At 43.7% G+C, this 27,233-nt stretch overlaps 1 protein-coding gene across 2 annotated transcripts; it reads right to left on the bottom strand.

The window, feature by feature from the left end:
- Window positions 1-482: 482 nt before the first annotated feature.
- On the bottom strand, window positions 483-25,016 carry csf1a (colony stimulating factor 1a (macrophage)). Of its 2 annotated transcripts, none has more exons than XM_077204301.1 (7): window positions 24,534-25,016; window positions 20,223-20,336; window positions 19,751-19,813; window positions 8,072-8,242; window positions 4,696-4,885; window positions 2,437-3,272; window positions 483-1,588 (listed from the first exon to the last, which is right to left on the bottom strand). In XM_077204301.1, exons 1-7 carry the CDS (start codon window positions 24,564-24,566, stop codon window positions 1,556-1,558), a joined length of 1,440 nt encoding a protein of 479 aa, XP_077060416.1. In that variant the 5' UTR covers window positions 24,567-25,016; the 3' UTR covers window positions 483-1,555. The 2 variants fall into 2 exon arrangements, with proteins under 2 accessions (XP_077060416.1, XP_077060415.1); XM_077204300.1 differs by having other exon boundaries at window positions 2,445-3,272; window positions 24,534-24,779.
- Window positions 25,017-27,233: the final 2,217 nt, after the last annotated feature.

The raw sequence follows: 27,233 nt of genomic DNA, 5'->3' as shown, positions 1-27,233 counted from the left end.
AAGGCGCTGGGCAGAGTTAGGAAATCAGCACAAAACATTATTCACATACAGCTCTCCTCACTCACTGACATATATCACACCAGATGCCTGCAGCGGGCACAAAACATAATTCAGGACTGTTCCCACCCAGGTCACAACCTCTTCACATTTTTGCCATCTGGAAGGCGTGATAGATCTTTCCAGGGTCGTACTTCTAGATTCTTGAATAGTTTTTATCCAAATGTTATAAAACACCTGAACTCATGCCCTTTGGCCTGTACTGAATTTTAATGATTATGTTGTTTTCTTTTCTTTTTTTCTTTTTTTTACTATTTTTATTTATTTATGTATTAGTGCTGTCTTGTCATAATATGTGTCAACCCTAGGGAAAGTGCAATTGAAATTTCGTTGTTATATGCAATGACAAATAAAGGCAATCAATCAATCAATCAATCAATGACAAGACAGAGACATAGACAAAAAAATTAATCAAACTAACCAGCTAACATGGGATTGCTTTATTGTAAATGAGTAGTTTTAAGGACAAACACACTGCAAATGTTAACTGTTCCACGTTCTACAAAGCACTGACGTCTCATTTGTTCTTTGGTACTGCACAAAATATATTGTTGTAGATTCCTTTTATCATTCCTTTAACCAAGCAAATCCTTAGATTAATTATTTGCTTCTGACATAAAGACAACACTTAGAATGTGGTTTAGAATCTGCCCTGTATATACAGTATTTTATTTATTTATCTATATACACTCCATATATATGTCTGAATATCAAGACAATTTAAATCTTGAAATGACATAAAGGAAAATTAATGCTTTTCTTTTTCTAAGAATTATTGATATATTCCACTCAAAATGTCATGGTCAGTTTGCCAGGGCAAAATGTGCAAATAGAACAAGATAAAAGCATCAAGTTTATTTTGTGCAATACTTAAAATATTTTCATGTTTCATGCTATATCACGTCAATGGACCACCTGTCAGATCATTAATTTTCTTCTTTTAGTAGGCTACTATATCCTGGTTGACACCTTTTGAGCACTTAACATGCCCTTTAAAATGTATTATAATATCAATACTGAATGAGAAAAAGCAACCTGCTGATATTATGTCTCTCAATTTATAGTTTGAATTGAATAAATAATCAACTCCACCTCTGGGTTTCTTGGTTCTTTTTATGTGTCTTCCCTCCATGTTGGAAACTTTAAAGAATGTTGATTTTTCTGTTTGACTGAGATCACTTGGGACACCCTGCTGAAAAGATCACCAGAGATAATCACCAGCATGTGTTTTGGCTACTGGTCTCAGCAGGCTTCTTAGCCTAGATCAACACCACTCCAGCACTGATCAGGATGCCGGTCTAAGTGGGTCTTTTCAGCAGGGCCAAAATGCATTGTCGGTCACTTACTTTTTGCTGTCTGTAAAATAAGAGAATTATGAACAGAAGTCCACCGCACCCTAGTGTAATTATGAGCAGGCTGCCAAAAGAGATGGTTAAAATGCTGGATTGTTCTGTGGTAGAGTTCCTCTGTATTTCTCGGTCTGGATGAGTCTGGTCCGTCATTCCCTGCCTGTCCTCCTGGGATCTGCTGTCTGTTAAAAGCAATGGTATCTTTGGTGAATCATCACAGAATTGGAAACACATGACTCAAGCTACCTTGAACACATTCTTCAGCCTGATAAGTTTTATCTGCCTAATGTGTTGACTTCTACTATTCAGGGTTAATATTTTTACTTAAAACTAAAACTATTTTATTTTTGTTCCTAGAAATGAAGTGTATATATATATATATATATATATATATATATATATATATATATATATATATATATATGATATCCTGCCTGTTTATTGACCACGATTTTGCCTGATCTTCTCTGCAGTGTTTGCTGGTGTATGACCCTTGCCTGGTGACTACTCAGTTTAATAAAGACAAGCTGCACTTGGATCTGAATGACTCCTATGCTTCGTAACATTATACATATATATATATATATATATATATATATATATATATATATATATATATATATATATATATATATATGACAAAGCGTGAGCTTAGAATTATATGGTTCTATCTCCACTTTTGGTCGAAATTGAGTTTTTGACATAATCTTATCCATTAGGTTTTTATTAATGCCTGTGTGGTGTTATTTTTGTAAAAAAAAAAAAATATTTGTTAGTAGTTATTGATAAAATAAAAAGGTTCCATCTCACAAAACAACAGGGATTTAAACACTTTGTTGCTCAATATCTCAGAACTACCCTAAACGGAGATAGAACTGTATAATTCTAAGCTCACGAAAGGCACATAAAATTACTATTTAAAATTAAACTGAAATTATAAAAATATTAAAACATTGAAATGTTAATAAAAACTATAATAGTATATATATATATAAATTAATAAATATAATATATTTATACTCTATCTTACTTCCTCACCCTTGCTGAGCTTCGTCTCATGGATGGTTCCCATGAAATTCCTTGGCACCCTCACCGGACTTTGAGTGGGAGTTTGGACATTTTCAGGAGGGCTGTTTAGATGACCAGGCTGTTCAACAAGAATGCTCAGGCCTTCTGATGAATATGCAGCTGGTTTCAAAGACAGAACTGTGGTTGTGACTGGTACAATGTTTTTACTTATTTGAAGCATCTGGATAGATTGGCCTTTTTTCTCTGTGCTCTTCATATCTTTAAATGTTGGCTCAGATGTTGCAGTAATCCAATTCTGGGATAATTTCACATAGGAACTGGATGGTCCTTTCTGGCTTTTGGAATCTAAAGACCTCTTTGCAAGTAAAAGCGGCGTGCTCCTCTCCACACCGTCCTGTGTGTTATCTCTTGTGCTTTTTTGATAGGGGCCAGACGCTGTCGACTGAACAGTTGAGTCAGTTCTGCTTGGAAATACATCCTTATAATTTGTAAATGAAGGGAACAGATCAGATGATGGCATATTCTTCATCTCTGAATTTGAAGTTTCTTCATGTAAAGCTGGAGTGCTACTAAAGAGGAAGTTGGATAAATCTCCTTGCATTGATCTCCATGTGGTCGGTGTCCCTGGAGCTAGTGTTTGGTGTTGGGTTACTGGGACAGCAGACTTGACTTGTTTAGCTTTGTCATTAACACCCTGCAAGGTTACCACATGTGGAAAAGTTGATATTTGTGGGGATTGAGTAGATTTTAAGTTAATATTCCAATGGCTTGTGAATGTAGATGTCCTAGATGATCCACTGCTCACTGTTGGACAAATGCAGGGGCATTCGGAGGGACCTAGAGGAAATGTAATGCGAATGTCATGTAAATTATGATAAAAGCAACTAAAGTTAAAATGCTCTATTTTGGCTTCTTTCCCTGTTTTTAATGAATTCCTTGTGTTTTTTTTTTTTACATTGCTGTCTGTGTTTGCGTTTTCCAGACAAACTGTCAATATGTGTGTATAACAGATGAGGATTTGTGACTCTTTCTACAGGTTACGTTGTTATACCAATAGGTGTCAACAAGTATCTTTATGAGTGGGCCATTTTGATTCGAAAGATTCATTCAAAAACACAGATTAAATTAAAAAATGAAGTAAATGTCTGTTTATGAATCAGTCTTTAATAATTTGCTAAAATGAACCTTTAAAAAGTTCTAAACAGATTAATTCAGGAATGAAACACTTGCTTGGAGGCACACAACGATTATTTTTCGGCTTCTTAGAACTATTCTAACTATATATGTTGGCAGTGCAAAAGTAGACAAAGTAACTGGCAATATTGTGTCTAAAATATAAGTTACTCAGTATTAAATGGGTTATTCTCTGCTGGCATTATTTGCAGATAGCCTATCTGACCGTATATAGCTAGCCCTATCATACACTTTCTCCGGTCAATTTCATTTCTCCGGAGTTATCATTTTCACGTCCTGCGCCAAGTTGTTTAAATAGCAAATGCATTTGCACCCATGGACGTGCTGGTCTGAAAATTAGGTGTGTTCAGGCAAATTGTTGGCAAATTGCTATTTTGAGGCAACTGAAATTGACTGCGCATTGACCAATGGCGCAGTATTTTTTTGTTATTTAAAGAGCGAGTTAGTAATAGTATGCGCCTATAGGTGGGTCCACAACGTGCGTACACTCTGCTTTTTATACACACGCAGGGACACGCAGCAGCAAACAAACATGCCAAATAAAAATAAAAGGATTACAATGTAAAAGATTAATATTGAGTACATAAAGATATGGTGGAATCCAGCTTGTCCCGTAGATGGTCTGCACGCGCTTTAACCTCGCGAGCAGATCCGTTTCCTCTCTGTAGAAACGTTCAGTCTTTCCGTTTGCAAATTGCGCCATATAATAGCGAAATCTGCCATGGTGCAAGCGCAACTGGCTTTTAAAGGGAATTGCTAGGTGTTTTTAAAATCGATGCTACAGTACATGAAAAGAAATGGGCTATTAAGTTCCCTTTTGCTTCAACTCCAATAACGCACTAGTCACAGCCCTTCTGTCAGTCCGACTGTATGTGACCGGGAAGTACAATCAGTAGTTTTAACAAAAACGCTGCGTAGATCTGGGTGCAGGTAACATGGAGAAAGAGTACACATTATTGATTTACATATACTACTGACATTGTTACAGCAATACATAGCTTGTGCAATCTTGTGAGAGTGATTAATTAATTCTAGATGATTTTACAGGACTTCGCAGTTATGATACCTGCTGTTTGGCTGAGAGGTTCAGTGGAGAATCCTGGGTAATCCTCTGTGAACTCCTCTTCACAATTCCAGTCCACAGGTTTGTCGCTCTGAGTCATTAGACCCATATACATGTGAATCACTTCCTCAGCTTTTTCCAAAGCTTCCCTCGGCAAAGTCATGTGCATTCTTATGAACTTCGTTGGGCTATCCTGTAAGGTGTAAAACAGGAAACAATTTAGGAATTGGGGTCTACAGTGGATTGAACCCCTAGTGATTGGGTGTAGGTGGTAGTCTCCACGGGTGATTGTAAAGTTATTTTAATGCAACAATTTTACTTCAAGCAACCCACTCAATAACATCTACGGCCTTTTAAGGTTAATTCAATTGTATTGGGGTTTTTTTGTAGCTGGTTTTTAAAAAAACGTGGTGCTGATGACTGACACTAGGGGTTGCACTTGGGAGCCCCAAACACCTGTGATACTTTGAGAAAAGATTGATGAGAATGGGCGAGTGGAATTTACATGCCACTCCCCCATACATACGGGTATAAAAGGGAAACGGCGTGCATCTATGAAGGTATTTTTGGTGCAAATCAACTGAACGCCTGTGACGTTGAAATGTTTTGTTGTAGAGAATAGCCACACATGTGTATCAGTAAATTTGATGTCACAGAGAGAAATGTTTTAAGAGTTGCAAACTTGTAGACTTTTTTTCCCATCCACAAACACAACACAACAGTTACACCTTCCCAAATTCTTCATTGCAGGTGGACAAATCCTATTCTACAAATCACAAATTAAGAAACTTGTACGCTCACATTTTTGCTACAGTTGCTGCAGTGCATATAGTGCGAACCGCATTTACACACCTGCATCTAAAAATGTGAAGTCACGGAGAAATTTTGCTCATCCGCAAATTAGTATGTGAATTCATCCAATGAGAGTTGCACACTTGTAGAATATTTTCTCACAAATGTCTTGTGTTTTTTTCTAACACAAACACAAGTACATAACTACAACTGCTTGAGTTTTGCTGCGACGAATCTCAAACACTATTTTTCGCTGACAAGTGACAAGTTTCGCGCACTCTCCCTTTTGCACCATGAAATGTGGAGCAAAAGTGAGTTGTGCATCTGCAGAGGCAGTGGGCGGAGCCTACATGAATATTCATGAGTTTCCCGGGCATGCGTGTGGAACTGCTCATTTTAGTTCACACTCCTCGTTTCTCAGCAGGTTTAATGGATTATTTAAAAAAAGGGAAATATAGTTTCAGCGCGACCTTAACCTAAAGCTTAATTTCATAAAGTTCATAATGTATTTATTAGTTTGCATGTTTTGTGCATTCGTTAATGACTGAATGATTGCTGGCATTTACTTTGTGTGTTACTTCGTGTGCTACTAATGTTTCGTCTTGTTGTCATTAAGAAACGGCTAATGACTCGTTTGAAAAACAATTATTTTTATTGACTCAGAGTAGACTCTTACTTTTGAGAGAAAATAACTTCATATACGGTGCACTTTCAGGTTTAAAACTTTGCAGGATGTTTTCATTCACTTAGTTCTATGTTACACACTACATGAAAGGTAATTTTCAAAAATCCATAATAGGGGCCCTTTAATTTGTGATTTGTAGAATAGGATTTGTCCACCTGCAATGAAGAATTTGAGAACTGTTGTGTTGTGTTTGTGGAAGAGAAAAAAAGTCTACAAGTTTGCAACTCTTAAAACATTTCTCTCTGTGACTTCAAATTTACTGATGCACATGTGTGGCTATTCTCTACAACTACAAATTTCACTGTCACTGGTGTTCAGTTGATTTTCACCAAAAATACCTTCATATGCATCACTCATTCAGGTTTGTTCGGAGGAGCCAAAACAGTGTCCCGGCCATTTCAGCAGCCAGTCCAACATTGTGGTAGGAGGGACACCACATATTGTTCCCTCCATCAGGGAACGGTTGTTACAACAGTAACCAAGACATTCCCTATCTATTAGTCACTTTGATGTATTATAGATGACTAACACTATGGATCCCCCAGGGAAAACGCCACAACAGCTGAACCTTGTAACTAGGTTTTGACAGTGCAGATGTCGGCAAGCCCTCATGTGCAAGCGCACTCGCATCATTGTAACCTACCCAGGGAAGGTCGCTTCAGCCAGTCTTTTGACCTATTCTCTCTCTTTTTTTAAATAAAACTCTAGATGTGCAGACCTGAATTAGGGTTGGGGAAGCAAAGACCACATCCTGCTTTAAGGGAGGTTAATATGTACAGAATACATCACATGGACTTACCGACCGGGAAGTTATACACGTGGAAAGAGGACCCTGTGGTAGGTCCTAGCTGAAGAGGGATGGACTACTACAAAGGAAGAGCTATGTTGACTGCGCATCTCTGGGTGTCTTTCCTTCCCCGCCTGGGGATGGATTCTCCACTCCCCCTGAAGCATAACTCATCGCGAGAGTGCATCCGCTGTGCAATTGAGTTCACCTGGCTGGGATTTTAGTGGCCCGCAGCGACTTCAGTCACGGCTGACTCCAGGGGAGGAGAGATCAACACGTGCTTGCCCTGAATCAACAGTCAATACCGCCGCAGGGTCAGCAATATCGTTAGCAACTCGTAGCAAAGCAATCTCTGTACAAGAGCTGAATAAGCGACGACAAATCGGCATGATGGCCATGCGATGTGTTCCACTGCACAATGCCAATCTCGGTACTCAAGTCTGTATCCAATGCTGAAACAGTCACATATGCATGAATGGATTGAGTTTGTGTATAGGTGACACTCACACGGCTCCGAAGAACAAATCTGAATGGGTGATGCATGCCGTCTCCCTTTTATCCCCATATGTCCGGGGGAGTGGCATGAAAATTACACAAAATCATCGACACCACGTCGAAGTGACAGACAGATAGGAAACTCTGAATTCCTTATTACAAAAAAACAAAAAAACATTTTAGTATGTACAGTCCAACCCTACTACAAGAAAAACTATTTTAATAAAGACCGCTGTTGCCAAACCACTATCTACTGTCCAAGACTCTTGGTTACTTGACTTTTTACCCTTGAAACTTTATACAATTCAATTTATGTACATACAAAACAATGCCTAATGTTTCCTTTTGCTTAATCCTTGCACTGTTTTACCTCAACTGCTTTGTGATATTTGTCATTGAAAATACTTTATATATTCTATATCACTGTCATTTGCAGCTCCACAAAATGATTACTCTTTCATTTTGCTCTTTTCATTTGTTTACTAGTGTTTAATTTGTAGACATTTAGGCTGTTAAACACAGTAAAGTATGAAACAGCAAAGATTTTTCAATAACCCTATTTATAACTTACAGATAATTGCACCACAGCTCTCCTAGAAAATAAAAATAGATTCTGTTACCTCCATCTCCTCATTGATTGGAGGGATGCATCTCTGGGAGTAAATGTTGTAGATCAAGTTCTTCAGTGAATTAGTATAACGATAATTGTCGGAGTCCTTAGCATATCTGAATTGGGTGCTGAGTAGCTCCAGTATGTGAGGAAATGCTGCTTTAACATAGCACACAACACTCTGAAACACACAAATATATGACAACCACAATGAACATTTGATATCACAAACACTGATTTTGTACACCCTATTGTATTTAGACCTGAGTCACAAGGCTATTTTTAATGTTATCATACACCACATTTATATAAGACTGCATTTTGCGAGTTTTTATTCCTATTGTAATACAGCACTAAAGCTTTCCAAATGACAATGCTTGCACGTCATGAAGGCAACAAAGTAAAAAAAACAAAAAAGGGCAGAGGCTTCGGCGGTGGGCATGGAGCTGGGGATGGACTGGACCCCGGGGGCGTCGACCACGGCACCATGGTGCCGCAGATGGGGGGAGGAGCCAGGATGGAGCCTGAAGTGAGTGGCAGGACGACACCCGGGAGCCGGGCCTGGAGGCCCGAGGTGCAACTGGGGACTCAGCCTCACGGCAAGCTGGTGGAGCGGAAGCCCGAGGCACAGAGGATGAGCCGCACAGAATGAGCCGCACGGAGTGAGCGGTGGAGGCAGAGCCAAGGAGCTGGACCACACCAGTGGTGTCGACGGATCTAGGGGACTGGCTGTGACCAGCGATGGAGACGGGACTAGGAGGTCAGGCAGGGATACAGGCTGCAGGTTTCCGGACGGGACCAGTGAGGAGGATGAAGACTCGAGTGTGGGGACTTGGGAGAGAATTGGATCACGGACCACATATAGGTGTCACTAGCTGTGTCCCAATTTAGGGGCTGTATCCTCCGTAAGCTGCATTTGAAGGCCCATTGCATCACAGCAGCGCGACAAAGGCAATCCTCGAAGGGTCCTTCTAATGCGGCCTACCGTCAGTGTTGCCAAGTCCGAGGTTTTACCGTGGAATTGAGCTACTTTTAAGTTGTTGCAGCGGGTAAACATTTTTTCCACGGGTTGATTTCCACCCCCGAAAGTACGACTTTGACTAGCTCCAACACCCCCAAAACATCCCTCAAACTCACAAATCCAGTGAAGAATTTCGCCGCACAATGGAGAATAACCGATGGGCTTTTTGGGTTACTTTTGTTACACAGACCTTCTGTCCTTCTTTCCCCGGGCCACGAAGAATAGAATCCGCACCATCCAAGAGAAACGAGACAGAGAGGATGAGCTGATTAAGCTAGTTCAGGAGGGCATCAAGTTTCAGAGATAGACAGAGGAGAGGAGATCACAGGAGAGCAGAGAGAGAATGGACAGATTGTTTTCTATTATTGACAGATTCGTAGAGAAATAAACTTTTGGTTATAATTAGTAAATGAAAAAAAAAAAATGTATGTGCATTGTTTATTTTTGTAATGCAAGTTATAACTTGTAAATGTAATAAAAAAATCATTCTGTACATTTATTATTTGTAAATGAAACTAAATAAATTGTCCTATACATTTTTACTTACAGTACTTTTTTACAACTATTTACAAGATTAGTTATGTTTAAGATAAGATTTTTTTTAATATATATATATATATTAACAGTACACATTGGTGGACCGGGATGGGGTGCACCCTGGTAAGACCTCTGCCAGTGGTTCATCATCTGGGTTGAGAGCATATTTCCACTGTCTACCAACAGGTTTGCAGGGCTGACTCAGGCGTGGGCTGCCAATAGCTGAGATGTTCTCAAAAAGAGGGAAGAATAAATCAAATTAACTCACATACTCAAAAATCTAAAATATTAACATGATAAAGCGTTCTAGGTGCTAAACTCTGCAGGACAGCGGGCCTCCAGGACCGACATTGCCTATCCCTGATCTATAAGACATATTTTTAGCGTTTCTATTATATACTCTATATACTGTAGGCCTATATACTTTTTTTAAAACACTATCTAATATCAAAATCTAATATCGATGTCTAAAAAATCAGTTTTTATAAAAAGTTCAATATTTGCATCTGTCTGACATGAGTTGAATAACAATCTAAAGTACTTCAAATTTATACTTAAATACAGAGTAAATGTATTTCCCGTAAAATCACATACTGGTAACATTTTAACCTTCATAGTATTTTTTCTCCATTTTTATCATTATATACATCAGATTGCTCAATTAAATTGAAACCCAATACTTACATTTAAAAGTGTAATCTGGCAATTTCGTCTTCGGCGCGCAATTCATTCTGGGGTAGGCAAGGCTGTGAAGGATCCTTCTGATGAAGGATGCATTTGCAGACCGCATAATAAAGGACCTTCGAATTGGGACAGCCTTCGTCGCACCGCGGTAACGCAATCGGCTATACTTTCCCCTTTAAACGAGTCTCGGTGCGTCCTTCAAAGGACGCGGCCTACAAAGGATGCAGCCCCTGAATTGGGACACAGCTTATGTCTTTATTATGTCCATGGATGGTTCCACTTATTGGCCAGAACAGATAATGAAAGAGGGGCTAAATTGATTTACAAATGTGTACAATGTAGGGAGCTCAAACAGCCAGTAGAGGAACAGAACATGGTGGAGTTTCCTAAAGATTAGGATTAAGCCTCTGACCCTTTCGGGGGTGCTAAGCGCATTTCTGGTGGGGCTCCAGCAAGCCCCGGCCTAGCACCTCCACAGGCCAGTGGTCTCCCTCCATAAACGCTTTCTCTTCACACTTCACAGGCACCATGCTGACATTTTGAAAGCCTTTAAAAAACAGACTCTCTTTCCACTCAACATTCAGTAAAAATAGCTAAATTTGGTTAGGTTTAATGCCTTTAATAAACACTGGGAGTATAATTAAGGCTTGACAAATTCACACAGATGGTGAGAGGTGCTACTTTTGCTTGAGTTAATTTTAAGGTTTTGTGTAACACAAACTTAAAAAAAAGTATTTGAAATTATAGTTACTAGCTGACAAGCTGAAAAAAATTCTTGTCCACTTCCAAAGCTAATTTACTAAATTTGAACCACTTTGCCTGAACAATTAAATTCCTTTGTCCAAGGCTAACTGTGGAAACATACTTACAGTAAATGGAAGCTAAAAGACAGGAAGATGAAAACACATTTATTTAAATAACAAAAAATTTGCAGGAGCAGCGTCTTTACTCGTTATTATGAGTGTGCAACCATCTCTCACATTACCCCAAAATTTACCCGAGACTGTAAACCACGGAGACCTGAACAATGCATTCAAAACTATTTTGGAGCTCTGGACCAGGTGAGCAAGTGAGCTGGTTAACCTATGTCCCAGTTAGGCTCATCCAGACCCACAAAACATGCCAACGAAATAATATGACAACAAACACAATATACATATAACATAATGTCAACACTTGTTACGTATGGATCAGCATCTGTACAATCGATCCGTACAAACTAAATTAGTGTAAGGGAAAAAATATAATGTCCCTGTTGAAGCAATAAAACAAACCAAGAATACCTACAAGACCCACATTCAAGTGAGAACAAGAGGCGAGACCTTAAGCATAAACATACAATGCTCACAGATGCCACATTCCAAGACAAACCCCAGCTACCACAAACAAATACCACAAACATTTATTTATCATATACACTACTGTTCAAAAGTTTGGGGTCTTTTACAGCCATTTATTTGATCAAATATACAGTAAAAACGTCTACGGTTACGTATGTAACCCTCGTTCCCTGAGTAGGGAACGGAGACGTTACGTCGGATGACGACGAATGGGGTTTCGCTTAGAAAGCCTATCAACTTCGAGTATTACAAAACGAGCCAATGGCAAAGAAATGCCATGGGTCTGCGGAATTTGCATGGCGTAACTCCGCCCCACCTCGTGGGTATAAAAGGAGGAAGCCGGCAGCAAGCAGATATGTTTCTTCGCTGAGGAGCCAAGACTGAGCTCAGGCGATCCCCGCGGTACAGCGGAAAGTGGCAGGCAGACGTAACGTCTCCGTTCCCTACTCAGGGAACGAGGGTTACATACGTAACCGTAGACGTTCCCTTTCGTTGTCACTCCGAGTTACGTCGGATGACGACGAATGGGGTTACCAGTCTAATCACGCCACCTTCTCAGCTGTCTTCCAGTGCCCTGCGTAAATCGAGATCCCTGTCAGCCTGGACAAAGGACTCCATATAACACAGGAATACCAAGGTACACTGGGAAGCATATCCCAAGCTAGGGGAAGTATGCAATTAATGCCAGCCCGGAGGGGGGGGACTTAGAGAATACACATATGACCCGAAGGAAGCATATGGGAAACACTGGGGTGTCCAGCCGCAGGTGGAATATTTCAACCCCAGGGGTGGCAAGGTGGCTTGCCAAGGGAAAGACACACGCTCAGAGAGGCTTACAGTGGAAATACACATGTGGGGGTCGCTCAGAGGAGGGACCATGCACACGGGAGGCACCTAGCCGACGCACAGGCAAAGACACTGGCGCCGACGTCAGGAGTGCTGGAGGAGCTCAGGGCTTTCGGAGAAGCTCACCTGAGAAAAATATCGCACGTATCCAGTCCGTGGAGTGGAATGGCGAGCAAGCGAAGACACCTGAGCGGGTCCGGTACTAGCTGATTGAAGCGAGTACACGAGAGGACACAGGCTCCACTCGGAGATTATAGAATCTGGCGAATGTGTTAGGTGTCGCCCAGCCTGCAGCTCTGCAGATGTCTGTTAGCGAGGCGCCATGCGCTAGAGCCCAAGAGGACGCCACACTCCGGGTGGAGTGGGCAGTCACACCAAGGGGGCACGGTCGACCTTGCTGCTGGTAAGCCAAAGCAATGGTGTCCACTATCCAGTGAGACAACCTTTGCTTGGAGAGAGCCTTTCCCTTCAGCTTCCCACCATAACAGACAAAGAGCTGGTCTGAGGTCCTGAAACACTGCGTTCTGTCTACATAGGCGCGGAGAGCGCGTACTGGACAGAGCAGTGCCAAGGCTGGGTCTGCCTCCTCCGAGGGCAGCGCTTGCAGGTTCACCACCTGGTCCCGAAAGGGAGTGGTAGGAACCTTGGGCACATATCCAGGCCGGGGTCTCAGGATCACGTGAGAGGAAGCCGGCCCAAATTCCAGGCACGCTTCGTCAACGGAGAATGCATGCAGGTCCCCAACCCTCTTGATGGAGGCCAGTGCAACCAGGAGCGCTGTCTTCATAGACAGGAACTTAAGCTCGACTGATTGCAGGGGCTCAAAGGGAGCACTCTTCAGGGCAGTTAGAACCACTGAGAGGTCCCAAGAGGGAACGAGAGGAGGACGAGGAGGATTTAGTCTCCTCGCTCCTCTCAGGAACCTGATGACCAGGTCGTGCTTCCCCACCGACTTACCTTCGATGAGGTCATGATGTGCGGCAATGGCGGCAACATAGACCTTCAGGGTGGAGGGAGACAGCCTTCGCTCCAGCCCCTGTTGAAGGAAGGAAAGCAAAACACTGATCGAGCATCTCCGGGGGTCTTCTCGGTGAGAAGAGCACCAGTTGACGAAGAGGTTCCACTTCAACGCATAGACGTGTCTCGTGGACGACGCTCTAGCGGAAGTGATGGTAGCCACCACCGCTGGTGGTAGGGTACTCAAACCTGCCTCGTCCCATCCAGGAGCCACACGTGGAGGTTCCAAAGATCGGGACGAGGGTGCCATAGGGTGCCCCGTCCCTGAGAAAGAAGGTTCTTCCTCAGAGGGATCGGCCAGGGAGGTGCTGTCGCGAGGAGTACTAGTTCGGGGAACCAGGTCCGGTTGGGCCAGTAAGGGGCAACCAGAATGACCTGCTCCTCGTCCTCCCTGACCTTGCGCAAAGTGTGCGCAAGAAGGCTCACTGGGGGAAACGCATACTTGCGGCCCTGCGGCCAGCTGTGCGCCAGAGCATCCGTGCCGAGCGTGCCCTCGGTCAGGGAATAGAACTGGGCGCAATGGGTCGAGTCGTGAGAGGCAAACAGATCTATCTGCGCGTCCCCGAACTGGTCCCAAATCAGCTGAACCGACTGGGGATGGAGTCGCCATTCTCCAGGGAGGGGCTGAAGCCGTGAGAGCTCGTCGGCTGCACAGTTCAGCGCTCCGGGAATGAAGATGGCTCGAAGCGACCTCAGATGCTTCTGACTCCATAGGAGGAGGTGGCGAGCGAGTTGTGACATACGGCGGGAGCGTAGACCACCTTGATGGTTGATGTACGCTACAGTGGCGGTATTGTCTGAGCGGACTAGTACGTGTTGACCCCTGAGCAACGCCCGGAAGCGGTGCAGGGCAAGGCGTACTGCCAACAACTCGAGGCAATTGACATGCCACAGCCGCTGGGGTCCTGTCCAGGAGCCCGCAGCAGCATGTCCATTGCACATGGCGCCCCAGCCCGTGGTGGAGGCATCTGTTGAGACAACAACATGCCGGGAAGCTCGTGCCAGGGGGACACCGGCCCTGAGAAAATCGAGGTTCGACCACGGGGTGAAGAACTGACGGCAGGTCGGAGTAACTGGTACTCGGAACGTGCCGTGTTGCCATGCCCACCTCGGGACTCGGTCGCGAAGCCAAAGCTGAAGCGGTCTCATATGAAGCAATCCGAGCGGCGTGACCGCGGCTGCAGATGCCATATGCCCCAGGAGCCTCTGAAAAAGTTTCAGTGGAACCGCACTCTTGCCCTCGAATTGTCTTAGCCAAGTCAGCAGTGACTGCGCGCGCTCGCTCGTAAGCTGCGCGGACATGGCGACCGAGTCGATGTCCATACCGAGAAAAGAGATCCTCTGCACGGGGCAAAGTTTGCTCTTCTCCCAGTTGACCCGAAGGCCCAGACGGGCTAGGTGCCGGAGCACTAGGTCCCTGTGTTCGCAAACCTGATCTCGAGAGTGAGCTAGGATCAGCCAGTCGTCGATATAACTCAGGATGCGAACCCCTTGCTCTCGAAGGGGAACAAGGGCCGCCTCGACGACCTTCGTGAAGATGCGAGGAGACAGGGCTAGCCCGAAAGGGAGAACCGCGTACTGGTATGCCTGCCCCTCGAAAGCAAACCGGAGGAACGGTCTGTGTCGAGGAAGAATGGAGACATGAAAGTAGGCGTCCTTCAGGTCGATCGCTGCAAACCAATCCTGGGGCCGTATGCATTCGAAAACGCGTTTGGTGGTGAGCATCTTGAACGGCATCCGGTGAAGGGAGCGGTTCAGCACGCGCAATTCCAGGATTGGCCGTAACCCACCAGTTTTCTTGGGGACAATGAAGTAGGGGCTGTAGAAGCCGGACCTCATCTCGGCTGGAGGGACAGTCTCGATTGCACCCTTCGCCAGCAGGGTGGCAATCTCTGCTCTCATGATAGGGGCATTGCCACCGACCAAAGTGGAGCGGACTCCCCTGAAGCGGGGAGGAGACCGTGCGAACTGAATCGCATAGCCGAGCCTGACGGTACGCGCGATCCAGTGGGACAGACGGGGAAGCTCTAGCCAGGCTCCCAGGAACTGAACCAACGGGATCATGCGAGCCACAGGCGTCCCCCCGGAGGGGCAGCGAGGCGGAGTAACTGGCCCAGATGTGGACGGCATAGCGGCCCGGAGAGGGGGCACAGTTAGCAACCGCACCCTGGCAGAGGGGGCCAGGGGAGGACCAGGCTGGTCGTCCCGCGGGGGCCTGCTCTGCCAGGGGTCTGGCGACAGAGGGGGACAGGGGCGAAGCGGTCCGTGGACGGCACGCCGTGTCAACCGCCTCTGGGACAGAGGGGGGCGAGGAGAGCACGGCTTGTGGGCGGCGCTCTGTGTCGCCCGAGAACTCTGTGAGCTCAGGGAAGAGGGGATTGTTTCTGTCTTTAACCACATTAGGGTGCTGCCCACCCGTGGGTGAGCAGCGGGGAGTGGAGAACAAAAGATTCTCCCCCGGCCCTCCACCGGGGGAAGGAGTGGTCCTGCTACCACCTCCTGAGAAACAATCATCATCCCTGAGCAGCCCGTCTCAGGAGCGCCGCTTGGCCCGGCGTTTAGCGGGGGGCGGGGCAGGAGAGGGCTGTGGCGCCTTCTTACGGCTTCCTCCGCGACCGGCCCTGGGTGGAGGCTGCTGCGTGGACCGGGCGGGAGGGGCGGGAGCCGCAGGAGGGCGCCCTCGGCGGGAAACATGTCGAGGCGTCTGCCCGGCCGGCAAGGTGGAGGCAGCAGCGGGCCGGCGGGGCAGAATGTGTTTGATGGCCTCGGTCTGTTTCTGGGCAGTTGAAAACTGTTGGGCAAAGTCTTCAACTGCACCGCCGAAGAGGCCGGCCTGGGACAAGGGGGCGTTAAGCAGACGGGTCCGCTCAGCGTCCCGCATGTCAGCCAGGTTCAGCCACAGATGTCGCTCCTGGACCACAGCTGTGGACATCACCAAACCCAGGGAGCGCGCGGTAACCTTCGTCGCCCGGAGAGCAAGGTCGGTCGCGGCGCGCAGCTCATCAAAGAGCCCTGGGTTTGTCCTACCCTCGTGCATGTCTCTGAGCATCTGGGCCTGGTAGACCTGCAGAGTGGCCATAGCATGCAGTGAAGCAGCCGCCTGTCCCGCCGCTCTGTAAGACTTCGCCACCAGGGTCGACGAAAATCTACAGGCTTTGGATGGGTGCTTAGGCTCGCCCCGAGAAGAAGCACTCTGAGGACATAGTTGCATGGCAACAGAGCGTTCAACCGGGGGAAGCCCAGTGTACCCACGGGCAGCTGCCTCATCGAGGGGAGGAAAGGCGGATGAGACCAGCGAGCGGTCCCGAGAAGACAGGGGGGTCTTCCAGGACTTCGAGATCTCATCATGCACATCCGGGAAGAAAGGTATTGGGGTTTGCCGAGGACGAGGGTCGGCGGCCTTACCCAAAAACCAATCGTCCAGCCGCGAGCGCTCAGGACAGGGTGGAGGCCTCCACTCAAGTCCGATGCTCGCGGCTGCCCGGGAAAGCATGGCCGTCATCTCCGGATCAGACTCGAGCACAGCCGTATGCACACCGGAAGGTGGCAGCTGTGACGAGCCCTCACTTCCAGAAGAGTCAAACCCGCCTAGTGATGCTGCAACAGACATGGCATCTTCCTCTGTAGCTTCAACTGAAGCCCGCGGGCCACCAGAGGGTAGACCCGCGGGAATCAGCAGTTCACTAGCGGGCACCGTCATTGAAGAGGGGGGCTGGGGTCGCGGACACATAGTCGGCGCCTTGTTCCAGACCGTAACCCTCAGATCACCCTGGCCACCAGCCGCAGGACGGGGGGTGGATGAGGGGACTCTCACTCTTGCGAGTTCACGGAGTCTCGACCGTAATGACGCGATGGTCATGTTCCCACAGAGAGAACATGAGTCATCCACGAGCGCTGCTCTAGCATGATCAATGCCCAAACATACTATGCAACGCTCGTGCCCATCAGAGTCCGATACCAATCTGCCGCAACCAGAAGTACACGGGCGAGACATCTTTAAAAAGACGTGCCACGTGTAAGCTCTTTTAGTGAGAGAAAACTCAAGTGTTGAAGCACCCGGGGAGAAACGCACCGACTGGCAGACCACTGCAACAGATCAGCAGGAAGCACGCTCTCGCCGTAGATCGCCGTCACACCAACACTCGAGGTACTCGTTTGTAAAGCTGACAATTCAGAGATGGCTTGTGGAGAGAAGAATACACTTGGCTCCGAAGCGAAAACATATCTGCTTGCTGCCGGCTTCCTCCTTTTATACCCACGAGGGTTCTTTGCCATTGGCTCGTTTTGTAATACTCGAAGTTGATAGGCTTTCTAAGCGAAACCCCATTCGTCGTCATCCGACGTAACTCGGAGTGACAACGAAAGGGAACTAATTATTCCCATGATGTTAAAGCTAAATTGTGTCTAAATCAGTGTTACATGATCCTTCAGAAATGATTTGTTGCTCAAACATTTCTGTTGTGCTGCTTAATATTTAATTGCAGGATTATTTGATGAATAGAAAGTTCTAAAGAAATACCAAGTTCTGCCATGAAACTCTAGATGGCACAGACTGTTAGGTCCTTAACTCATTTGGTAGCAATTGCATTGTCCAATGAGCTGTGGTTTAACATTCAAAAAACGGTAGTGTTGCTGTTACAGTAGAAGTCTGCAACGCAATTTCAGAAACCCTCCCTCTTCCCCAGCTCCACATTTATAGATCTGCTACTGGGGGAAATTTCATACATGTTAGCAGCAGCACGTCTTGAATGAGACCAAAGACCAAAAACATTAACATCGCCATATCCAAATAAATGTCATGCATTCACACCAGTAGGTGACAGTATAAAGTCGAGAGTCGAGAGGCGGAATTAACATTAAGTGACATGACATCTGACGCACAGAAGCCAATGGCACGTCACTATGCTTATTTGCACATCCGGTGGCTCATTCGGTCTTCATTGGCACGTGTCAGTGAATAGTAGCATGTGCCACTGACATTATCGCGGAACACTAATACTGTGCCTCGGAAAATGTCTCTTTGTATGTTGTGACACCTCCAGTGGTGACTGACAGATTAGCTGAGCAGCTATACTGACATAATTGTGATACCAAATCCTAAATAAATAACTTACTTTAGTGATATTTTTAAATAAATGTCAATTAAATGTATGAAAGTCTGTAATATTTTCCAAACAAGTTGTCAGCTGGTGGCACATCAGTATCTGGTGGCATGTAGCACTGAAAGTTATATGTAATGACAATGATGTAATGCAAATTCTAGGTAACACAAGGAATACATCCGAATGCAATTTAGACGAAAACATTTTGGTCATGACATGAGACTTCCACAAAAGAACTATGTACATGTTTTAATATTTAGACCCATTCTATTATTGATTACAATTAGGATGAGAAGAGAGTTCCAACCAGTATCAAAAAAAGTGATTCTAAAAAAAATTGCCTACTTATCCTTTAAACAATCACTTGTGAACTTCCCTACACTTAGGATATAAAAATTTGTCATAGCAAAATCAAATCTCCAAAAATGACACTCACTTAAGCACCATCGCATAATTGAAATATATAGTAAAGTTAAATGACTCAGAGTAAGAGAAATTTTAGAAAAGTGATCAGCAAGGAGAGACAGTACATGATCCACGAGTTGACTCCTGGTTCTGTCTCTTTTAAACAGGCCCTCAAAGCATTTATTTATTTAGCTCAAGAGGATGTTGTAGATATCATAATCCCCCATGCTGCAGTTGAGCTGCTAAGAAAAAAAGCCAACAATAGTGACCTCCAGGATCATTTCCCTGAGGATGAATTAAGCTTCTGCTTGTGCGAACTGTACAGTGATGTTCCAATAATTCAGAGAGTTCCAGTGCAACTATACTGGCTGCGTCATGAAAAATGTAACCATACCCATTTAATGCATCTGTATATAACCTATAGCAAATAACCAACAATGATAAATGAATTATATAGCTGTTGAACTATAGCTAGTGGAACTGTTAAACAGCTTATTTCATTGAACTGAGGTTTGCGTCACATGGTTTTACTGCCTCTATGGCTTAAAACATGATCTTATAGAACATCTGTTTCAGATCAGTCTGATTTTGTGGCATGGTAGGAAGATCTATAATACCAGAATGTCAGGCTCTTTCAAATATCAGGCTCTTTTATATACTGTTCATATCTGTTGAAATACCCATAGGTTGGTTAATCCATATATGCCATTATATGAAAGGATTGGAAATGTGCATACCAGGTTCTGGCGCTCAATGAAGGCGTAGGTTAGAGAACAACCATTTTGCAGCTGGTTCTTGATCTGCAAAGGAAAGCATTCATTCAGTGAGAGAAAATTGATTAGTTTTCCATATATTTAGCACATATTTATCAGCATCAAAATAAATCTCAATGGGGGCTTCAAAAGCGGTCAGACAGTTTTATGCACAAACTTTTTCTCATTAAATGGCATTTAGATTATCAGGACTATTTAGTGATCTGCTACTCTAAAGACTGCATGCCAAATTCAGTATTAACTTCCATCAGCACTCAAACAATCCAAAAAAATTATGCATGAGTGATCATTACAGACAGCTGTGGATCTCTGTGGGATTTGATTACAAATGAACTATAATAAACTATAATAAATAATTTTCCATGTAATTAAATAATATAAGTACATTTTGGTCAGTCCACAGGGGGGTTTACTTGCCAGTAAAAGCTCATCTTACCAGACGTTTTATATTCAGGAGGTGGTCCCGTGTGACAGAGTGCTTACATGGACCTGGCACTCCAGCACAGACCAAATGAAAGCACAGGATAAGGAATAAGCACTGATGCCTTACCTGTAATCACAAATTAATATTTGTATTTAGTTTTATTTGCAGAATCATTAATTCATAGATACAGTAGAATATATTTTTATTTTATGTTATATTTTATATTTATTTTATGGTAAATATAAAGACAACCAAAGTGCTGGAGGTAGGCTATATTGTAAAAAATATGTAGTTGAAAAATAAAATAAATATGATCTGTGTGTTTTTTATCTTTTACGTTTGCTATGTTTTTTCTCCTGACCAGAGATGACACAAAATCTCATCTCAGCAGGTTTGATAAATGGCTACGCAATTTCCAGTCTTGTCATTTCATCTGAATATCAACATTTGTGAGATTTAGTCAGTGAAAACATGCAGTTTTGAGGTTAATTGATTAAATTTTGTGTCTCTGGAAAACAGTGATCTACTGTATGACATAGTATTACATTGACTATCAAATTTGTTTGTGTCTGTTTGTAAATGAGGGATTTGTGGATACAATGTTTTTAGAATTTTGAAGTAAAAAAATATTTTGTTCAGTGTAGTGATGGAGAAGGTAAAAATAGTATACAGTACAAATTATAATTAAAATAATTTAAGTATCACATAATCAATAAAACAGCCAATGTGACTGGTCATTAGTAATGTTGTTGAACTTGGTGCACTGTATATCTTATTAAGAAAATATAACATAAACAGCTTGATCTACTGTAATTATTTTTCAGCTTACATGCAACTTCGAACACATCCAAAGATACTTAATATGATTTTAACACGAGTGAGAATTCCCCTGGAGCATCCTGGTGTTGAAAGGCTTGAGAAGGCGGAATGTTGATGGAAAAGGAATGTAACCTCAGTAACTCTTTCTTAAGTCACTCCAACCTGGGGTTAACCTGAAAACCTTATGTTTATAATTCATATTCATAGATCTTATCCACTTATACAAAACAACAGGGATTTATCACATAATGTTATATAACACAATATACTGTATTATAACAATTATAAAACAATTAATATAGCAATAAAGAGGGGATAAGTACTTCTCAACCTCTCAGAACCCAAAGACAAATTCCACAAATCTCTGGTGTGCAAACACATTGAAACTATAAAACGGTATAAGGGAAAGTGTTTATAATGTTGCAGATCAGTATACTAGTAAAGCAGGAAACAACAGATGACTATGTCTTTGCTCATCTTCATCCAAGCATCTCCACAGGAGAGCTGAATTTGACTCATAGTCATGTGTGGCAGATGTGTTTCCACCTCTTAGAGTATGATAAAAGCCAGACAGCATGTTAGCAAAATCTTGACAAAATCGTACAAGCTTCGTCATGCAGCACAGCCTTATCAGAGACAGAAAGTGTCTAAAGGCACATTTATGGGAAGTAACTGCAATTACTCTGTCTCAGATTCAATTTAATTATAGATGACTAGGCCAGGGTGACAAATGTTGCTGAGCTGATGCTTTTGATTGCAAACTATAGCAAATAAATAATCTATAATAAATATACTGTATCCTTTTTTTGTTAGAAGCCCCTAATAAATATACTGATAAATAAATAATTTAGGATGTAAAAAAAATGCAAATAGGAATATATCTTTCAGGGTCTTGAGAATATTAATAATAATAATAATAATAATAATAATATATATATATATATATATATATATATATATATATATATATATATATATATATATATATATATATATATAACTATATAATTATATATAGATATATTATATATATAGAGATATCATTATATCATTAAAGGTGTTGAAAATAAATAAATAAACAAACACAATATATTGTTCAGGGTGTTGAAAGCATATTAATAAATATATATATCAAATATATATCATTCAGGGTGTTAATTAATACATATACAAAAAAACAATTTAGGGTGCTGAAAATAAATATATAAAAATGTATTGTTCAGGGTGTTAAAAGTTCATAATTAAATATACTAATAAATTTATCAGTCAGGGTATGGAAAATGAATAAACTTAAAATTCATAATTAATAAATATCCTTATAAATATAACATTAAGTCTACCATTAGAAAACCTTGATCTTAATATATATAAATATTAGTGCTGTGCGTTAAACGCGTTATTAACGGCGTTAACGCAAACACATTTTAACGGCGTCAATTTTTTTATCGCAAATTAACGCTCTTTTTGGCCAAGCAAACTTTGTATTTTTATCAAATGCTGTTGCAACAACTAGTAACGTTAGAACAACTACAACATCACACCGGATAGCTAGACCGGAAACAAAACAACAGGCACGCCGCACGTACTTGTTTGGGCTTGCGCGCCGGCCAAAGAGTATTAGGCTAACGTTACGTTTTGAGTGGATGGCGCGAGACGCCGATCTAGAGACGTGCACTCTCAACGCAATAGAGTGCGGCGCGGGACTAGATTTGATGGCCGAGTGCGAGGGCGGGCTCGAGCGGTAATGCACTCACTCTGTGTGCGGATACGGGAGAATAAAACGATTCGCGGGACTCCCGCAAACTAGAAATATCTATGAATAAAACATAAAAACTAATACATTTTTATTCATATGTTGCAGAAAAGCAACAAGAACAACTAAAACTAAATAGAAACAATTTACAGGTCAGAGTTTCTTTTTATAACATGTTTGCAGCGTTGAGGGATGTAGCCAATCACAGACATATGTGTTGATTTCTTGAACGCAATGGCCAATCAGAAGCATTTAAAATAGACTCCCCTCACCGCTCAAAACTGACTTTTTGTTCAGTGCTGAATTCTGTATACTGGCAAATCCTCAAATTATAACAAACAAAGTGTATATATTATGAAAGATGCATTGTGCAGTCAGCTTCATTGATAATAACAGATGTGTGAGATTGCGATTAACTGATGTCAGCTTTTTAGGAATTATTAAGGGAGCGCACATTGCGCGCATTCAGTCATGCCAAACCATGCACTCAGTAGCCTGCTTGCTTTTATGTTATAACAGTGGTTTGTGTGTTAATGCTTTAATAACAAATAATTTATCAGGGGCATTTATGCTTATGTGTATGGTGGCGACACGTAGGCAAAAGTATTTGGAGGTAGCCTACAAAAAAAGAGTGTATTTGCGGGCGGGAGCGGGACAAAAATGTTGCGGGCGGGAGAAAGTAACATAGAAAGTAGTTGAGAACGTCAGTTATAACGACCCACGTATTAAAAAAATGGACGGGTTTAAATCGGGCTCGGGCTCATAATTACAGTTTATGTGTCGGGCCGGGCTCGGACACAATGCGCACGGGCTCGGGTCGGGCTTGATTTTTTGGGCCCGATCTAAGCTGGATGACTTCAGACAGAAGCACATGGATACCACAGCTAAGAACAAACTTACTGCTGATCCACTTTTCCATGTTGATAAGAGCATTAAAATTTGAAAAAATAATGAGACAAATAGAAATCAAGGGACATTTAAAATAGATAAAAATGTGCGATTAATCGCGAGTTAACTATGGCATTAATGCGATTAATCGCGATTAAATATTTTAATCGTTTGACAGCACTAATAAATATATATATATTCCTTTAAAAAAAACTTTAATAACACAGCTGTATTTAAAATCCTCAGAAATACTGCTTCCTGCCATGTGTCTGTGAAGTCCTGGGGTATTTAGCTAATAAAGCATGCAGTGATAACAGGTCTAAGAAGCCTTAAGACCCCATAGAGTGCAGGTTTCTACTACCCGATCTTAAATGGCTGTATACGAGATCAAATAAAAAATAACAAGGAATAAATATGGACACAGGAACTCAACAATCAACAATCATAGAGCCAGAAGAACTGGCATATTTTTCTTCTTCTCAGCAGTTGCCTAAACGGACAGCCAGCAGAAGCAATGAAATTTCACAGACCACAGTTTGCTTGTGCATGCTCCGCGGCTCAAGAAATTTGCCCCCAGTTGTTTAATGGTTTGGCATTCTTACATTGAAATAGCTTGATGGCCATAAATCAAGAAATAGAAAAAGTCTATGGGAAAAGGTTCAACAAGAAAGGAAAACAGTGTTCTGAAGTTTCACAAGAGGAAGCTCAAGGCTCCTCAGAGATCGTATCTATTTCTAATGAAATACATTAATCACGCCGAGGCACACATTTGCAAAAAAAACATCAATCGAGCTTCAATTATCAAATGGCATGAACATTAACTACTACAACAAGCATATGTCAGAGGAGACCAGAAGTCTTACCTTGGCTTTGTGGGCTGTTATGTGTGTGTTCATCTGGCTGGACTGAGCAAGTAGAAAGCAATAAAGTTCACAAGTAGATTCATTGGATTAGTATTTTTGTTTTGCGTTTGATCCTAATGAAGATAGTGTTTTCCCTTCTGAAGATCTCTGCACGATTCAAGCATCCAGGCTGTCTTGAAACAGATCTTCATGTGAAACAGTCGAGATGTGCCACCTTGAGAGGGTGAATGTTTCTGCCTGAGGACTATGGTAGACCAATAAAGTGAGCTTTAGTAAAGACCTCCTCCTCCTCTGGGCTTATGAATAGAACTCTCTCACTTTCTCTTCGCCCAGACTATTCCAACTTCCTTCCATTCTATTGATGAAGGAGGTTTTAGCTCACCTCAGACCAATATATGACATACATGTGTTTTTACCACTCAAAAGTTACATGTGGATGAGTTGAAAATCCTACCGGCCTGGTGAATCATCTGCTGTCACGGTAGATGTATTCGCTGGTTCCTTCTAGTCTTGTGTTTATGTTGTTGTATGAGTGCACGTGTGCAAGGGGCGTGTCTGTATGTCATTACCTGATCCACTCCAGCTGTTCATCATTACAATCACCAGCTGCAGTTCATCTCACCACGCTTCTTAAACTCACCGCTGTTCTCTCACCTTTGTCAGATCGTTGTTTGATGTTCCCCTGTCTTCTGGTTCGTGTTCCTGCCTGGTGTTTCCTGTTCGTCGTCTTCCGTGTGGATTTGGATCGTCTCACCGTTTGTCTGCACGTCACCGGTATTGACCATCGAAGTCCCTGCGTCACCTATCTCCACCTGGCTCACTGCACCCTGGACTTGTGTGTTTTGTGCTAAATAAATATTGTATTATACTCGCGATTGCTTCCTGTGTTTCTGCCTAACATGACAGAACGATCTGACCATGGTATGGAAGCAGCGAGCGCCTCGTCATCCTCACTCGAAGAGTTCATCCATCACAGCATCCGTAGAATGGACTCGCAAGAGAAGGAGATTGGAGATACGGGCCGTGCAGTTCAAGCCCTGGTGACGCAGGTGTCCGAGCTCACCCAGCAGATCCAGCGCCTACGACCTCCCACTGCGCCACCCACACCGGCCGTTCCTCCCGCATCATCAGGAAGCCCCTCCCAGTCAGAACCCCGGCTACCCACCCCAGAGGCATACTCAGGTGAACCGTCATTTTGTAGAGCCTTTTTGACTCGATGTTCTATGCACTTTGCCCTGCAACCTCATACTTTTCAGACCGAGCAAGCCAAAGTGGCGTTTGTGCTCACGCTATTGACTGGGAGAGCGGCACTCTGGGGAACGGCGGTGTGGGAAAACCAAAATCCATGCTGTGCCTCGTTCCAGACCCTCGCCGCCGAGATGAGACTGGTTTTTGACCGTGCGGTCACTGGAAGAGAGGCGGCCAGAACATTGGTCGAGCTACGGCAGGGAAGAAGATCAGTGTCCGAGTTTTCCATCGAGTTCCGGACCTTGGCGGCAGAGTGTGGATGGAACGAGGAGGCGCAGTGGGACATGTTCCTGCATGGGCTGGCTGACCACGTCCAGAAGGAGATCTACGCCCTGGATCTTCCCACTACCCTCAACGGACTCATTGATCTGGCCCTGCGGGTGGACGCTCGGCTGTCCAGAGTCGAGCGTCGAGCCACGCCCACCCGCACACTTGAGGCAGCCAACGGGCTACGATCCAGCGGCAGGGACGTGGTCAGCCCCGTCTACGATCACGAGCCCATGCAGGTGGGTCGAGCTCGGCTTTCCCGGGAGGAGAGGGAGAGGCGGAGGTCCCAGGGCCTTTGCCTGTACTGCGGAGGAGCCGGACACTACGCCTACAACTGTCCGGTAAAAGGCCCAGCCCGATAGTAAACATGAGGCTACTATCGGGTGGGATCTCCGCCAGGAAGACCTCATCCACGACAAGATCTACCTCCACCCTCCTCTCGGTAAGACTAAGATGGTCAGTCCACCAGCACGATTGTCAAGCACTGTTGGATTCGGGGGCCGAAGGTAATTTCATGGACCATAATTTTGCACGCAAATTTCAGATTCCCATCAAACCCCTCCCACAGCAGATTGCAGTTCATGCACTCAACGGACAAGAACTTCCCACCATCTCATTATCCACTGAAGAAATCACTCTCATCACCTCTGGCAATCACTCGGAAACTATTTCATTTTTTATTCTGGATTCACCCCTGGCACCCGTTGTTCTAGGACACCCATGGCTCATTCAACACAACCCCCGAGTGGACTGGATACATAGATCTGTGCTGGAGTGGAGTCAGGAATGTCATAGGTCTTGTCTCGTCTCTGCTTGTTCGTCTGTACCTGTTTCTGTGTTTCAGGAGGAAGCAGGGGATTTGTCTAACGTGCCCGCGGAGTATCTGGACCTGAAGGAAGTGTTCAGTAAGTCTCGTGCTGCTTCTCTCCCTCCGCATCGTCCCTACGACTGTGCAATAGATTTACTCCCAGGTAAGTCTCCGCCTAAGGGCAAGTTATATTCGCTTTCGATTCCTGAAAGAGAGGCTATGGAGAAATATATTTCTGATTCTCTAGCAACCAAGTTCATTCGCCCTTCCTCTTCTCCAGCGGGGGCGGGGTTTTTTTTTGTGGGGAAAAAGGATGGTTCTCTGCGACCTTGCATTGATTACCGAGGGCTGAATAACATCACGGTAAAGAATACTTA

The sequence above is a fragment of the Siphateles boraxobius genome, unplaced genomic scaffold, assembly GCF_051911475.1.
Source record: "Siphateles boraxobius isolate OS27281-9 unplaced genomic scaffold, OSU_SipBor_1 5, whole genome shotgun sequence".
Taxonomy (NCBI): Eukaryota; Metazoa; Chordata; class Actinopteri; order Cypriniformes; family Leuciscidae; genus Siphateles; species Siphateles boraxobius.
The sequence above is the reverse complement of the archived record's forward strand: the minus strand, read 5'-3'. Positions and strand labels throughout refer to the sequence as shown.